This window comes from Pteropus medius, unplaced genomic scaffold (assembly GCF_902729225.1).
Source record: "Pteropus medius unplaced genomic scaffold, Ma_sr-lr_union100, whole genome shotgun sequence".
Classification (NCBI taxonomy): Eukaryota; Metazoa; Chordata; class Mammalia; order Chiroptera; family Pteropodidae; genus Pteropus; species Pteropus medius.
In genome coordinates, this window is record NW_024354569.1 from 53,581 (window position 1) to 57,373 (window position 3,793).

Genomic DNA, 3,793 nt, shown 5'->3' on the forward strand with positions numbered 1-3,793 from the left:
GTCACCGTTCTCCTCCCTCATTACTTATGTGACCACAAAGGTTTAGAAAAAAACACCAGCTTCTAATGTAATAGTTGGTGATCATCACAAGTCAGTTAAGTTAAAAAATATGTGCTGATAATCTAAATAGTGTATGTGCATTAAGTTTTGTGGGCTAGGTAGAGATTAAATGGATAGAATTCCTTTTTTTGCTCTTATTTATTTATTTATTTATTTATTTATTAATTGAAGAAATGATTTAAATTTTTTTAAAAAATTAAAAAAAATTTCTCCTTCCTGCTTCCCGCTACCTGCTACCCTCTGGTAACCACTAGTCCATTGTCCATGTCCATGAGTCTCTGTTTGTTTGTCCTGTTCATTTGTCACTTTTAGGTTTATATCCAACATATAAGTTATATCATGTGATTTTCAACTTGAATTACAACTTCTTATAAAGTTGACAGTTAATGAAAAAGCCCTGGCAGTCACAAAGTCAGATCAAGTAATTTTAGAATGATGTGCTAAATAATTTTGTAGTTATTTGAGTACTTTTTCTTGAAATTTAATGAGACATCTAAGAAGACTAAGCATCCTTTGAGTGATGGAGGACTGAACCTCTAATCGTGGATCACTACCGTATTGAGTTATTCCAGAGGAGACTATTTTTGGTTGTAAAGGTTCTCAGCACAAGTGCTACCAAGTTAGGGGACTTACTCTATGCCAGTGTATTTACAGTTGTTTTGCCACCAGCAGAGAGTGAATTTCTGAACCTGGAACCCTTTCCCGGTTTATCACTGCTGACTTCTGTGCCACGGACTGACATGGTTTAAAGAAGGCTCTATGAAATGTGTGACTGATGTCAGGCCTTTGATTCCTCTTGTCTGTGGACGATCTACTAAGATTTTGAGATAGAACCTCTTACTTGTAGCACCAGCAAACTCATCTGAAGAGAAATTGCTTGTCAAGGGAAGGTATAATAGGCTCTTTGAATGAATTCATAGATATTTACTAAATGTTTATTGTGTGTAAACCACTGTAGCAGATATAATCAGAAGTTGTATCCAGAGCATAATGGATGTGTTCATAGTCATGTTCACGATTTCATTACAGGTCCCGTCTCCTGACCTCACATCCATGAATCAGCCCTTATAGAAGAGTCAATGGGACATGTTAACAATGTGACAGAATTTGTCCTCCTGGGCCTCACTCAGGATCCTGAGCGGCAGAAAGTATTATTGGTCATATTTTTACTCATCTACATTGTGACAGTGGTGGGCAACCTGCTCATCGTGGTGACTGTTTTTGCCAGTCCTTCCCTGGGCTCCCCCATGTACCTCTTCCTTGCCTGTCTGTCACTCATAGATGTGGTTTATTCCACTGCCTTTACACTGAAATTGGCTGTAGATTTACTCAGTGTTAAAAAGACAATTTCCTTCTCTGCTTGCATGGGACACTTGTTTTTGGACCACTTATTTGGTGGCGCTGAGATCTCCCTGCTAGTGGTGATGGCCTATGATCGATATGTGGCTATCTGTAAGCCACTGCATTATCTAACTATCATGAATAGACAGGTTTGCACCGTGCTGTTGGTGGTGGCCTGGGTTGTAGGTTTAATGCACACTGTATTTCAAATTCTCGTTGTGTACGACCTCCCCTTCTGTGGTCCCAAAGTCATCGACCACTTCTTCTGTGACGTGTTCCCATTGTTGGAACTTGCCTGCACTGACACCTACTTTCTAGGCCTCATGTTGGTTGCCAATGGTGGTGCAATGTGTATTGTTTTCTTTATCCTTCTTCTAATCTCCTACGGAGTCATCCTAAATTCCCTTAAAAGTCACAGTCAGGAAGGGAGACGCAAAGCCCTGTCTACCTGCAGTTCTCACATGTTGGTGGTTGTCTTCTTTTTTGTCCCCTGTATTTTCATATACGTTAGACCTGTTTCACACTACACTATTGATAAATTTATAACTGTGTTTTATACGGTTATCACTCCCATGTTGAATCCTTTAATATACAGCCTGAGAAATTTGGAGATGAAAAATGCTATGAGAGAACTCTTTTGTAAAAAGTTAACTGTAGCTATAATAAAAATATGTCAGCCATACTAAACGCATTTGTTCCTAATTCTGAAGCAACAAACAGGTAGTGAATTCTAACAAGGGGTGATTTAATTAATTCAATGGATTCTCTAGGGGTTCTTTTCTTGATTTATACAAAGACATCAAAAATGTGGAATCAAATGTCCTTTGAGATTAGAATCAATTTAACAGAGATATTTTGGAGGATAAATAAAAGATACAGGTATTTGTCTTATTAGATGAAAAAATAAAATCAATTCAATTTGTAACTTTTTTTCTCAGTTTACATTAAAATGGATCTTTAGAAGAAGGAATTTTTTTTTTCAAATGTGATAAGGTAACTTTGAAATTTATTTTTACGAAAATTAATGAGAAAGATATTTGGTTAATATTTACAACAATTTTCTGGAGCTAATAATGTAGTTTTAAATTTTAATGGTCATTGTTCTTGCTGCGCTGCAGCTTTCTGCAGTTGCATCATGCATTTTGTCTGCAAGATTATTTCTGTTTCTCAGGTCAGAGGCCATGAGTTTGCAGGTCACGATATTTAAATGGGAGATGATATAGTCTTTGGTAAAGACATATTACTGAGCAGTTTTGTTATATTGGATGTAGGATGTATTCACAGGTTGCCGTGACTTGTATGGGATGGTTGATGATGAAAATAGATTCTAGTTCTTGATTAAAAGATAGAAAACTGTACTAATCCAAGTTATAAACATATTTTTGTGTTTTAGCTCTGTAGTTTTTATGTGCATTTTTGCCATTCTTCAAAGAGTAGATAATGCTTTTTATTTTGTCTTCATGATACTGAAGATATGGATAAGGAAATGTGTATTTTGTACAGAAACATTATCTCTACAAGTTTAATTCCACTGAAATATTTTTAATTATAGACTTATTAATGATTTGTTTTGGTATCACAAATCTTTGTTTTTCAAATGTATGTTGAAAAAACAGGTTTTTCTCAGTCTATAGCCCATCTTGGAACATCACAAACTAGGAAGGATATTGAATTGCTGTCATTGTAATATGGAACATCATCTATGCTTTGTAAGAGTTTTCTTGTCTAACTAATAAAGATTTGAACTTTATATATTTAAAAAAATCTTATGTATTTTTTCATGCATACAAAACATATGTTGTTTATTTCTAAATTCTGTAGCCTGTTACCTAACATATGATCAGTCTCATGGAAACTACCTGTGTATGCTATACTTTCCTAACCTCTTTTTCTGCCTCTTTCCAGAGGTAATCACAGCACTGAATGTGTTGTCAATCATAGTTACGAATGGTTTAACTACTTATGTACATATCCTTAAAATATGTCCTTCACCGTTGTCATATTTCTTACCTTCATTAAAATTATGCAACGTTGGACATAGTTTTATCTTTTTAAATTAATTAATTAATTAATTAATTAATTTGTGAGTTTTTATTTTTATTTTTAATATTTTAATATTTTAATATTTTAATATTTTAAAACTTCTTTCTTTATTTCTTATGGTGACATTGGTTAACGAAATCCAATAAGTTTCAGCTGTACACTTTAACAGTAAGGCATGTCTATATTTACACTGTGTGTTCACTTTCCATAGTTAGATATCTTTCTGTCACCACATATTTGACCCCCTTCACCCCATCTTTCTCTCCCCTCCTTCCTTGCCTTTTACCCTCTGGTAACCACTAGTCTATAGTCCATGTCCATGAGTCTCTGTTTGTCCTGTTTATTTGTT

The 3,793-nt window shown here is 34.8% G+C and overlaps 1 protein-coding gene across 1 annotated transcript; it reads left to right on the forward strand.

The window, feature by feature from the left end:
* Window positions 1-1,139: 1,139 nt before the first annotated feature.
* Window positions 1,140-2,087, forward strand: LOC120596701 (olfactory receptor 4A5-like). Its single transcript, XM_039855176.1, has one exon. It carries the CDS (start codon window positions 1,140-1,142, stop codon window positions 2,085-2,087), a length of 948 nt encoding a protein of 315 aa, XP_039711110.1.
* The last annotated feature ends 1,706 nt before the right edge of the window (window positions 2,088-3,793 follow it).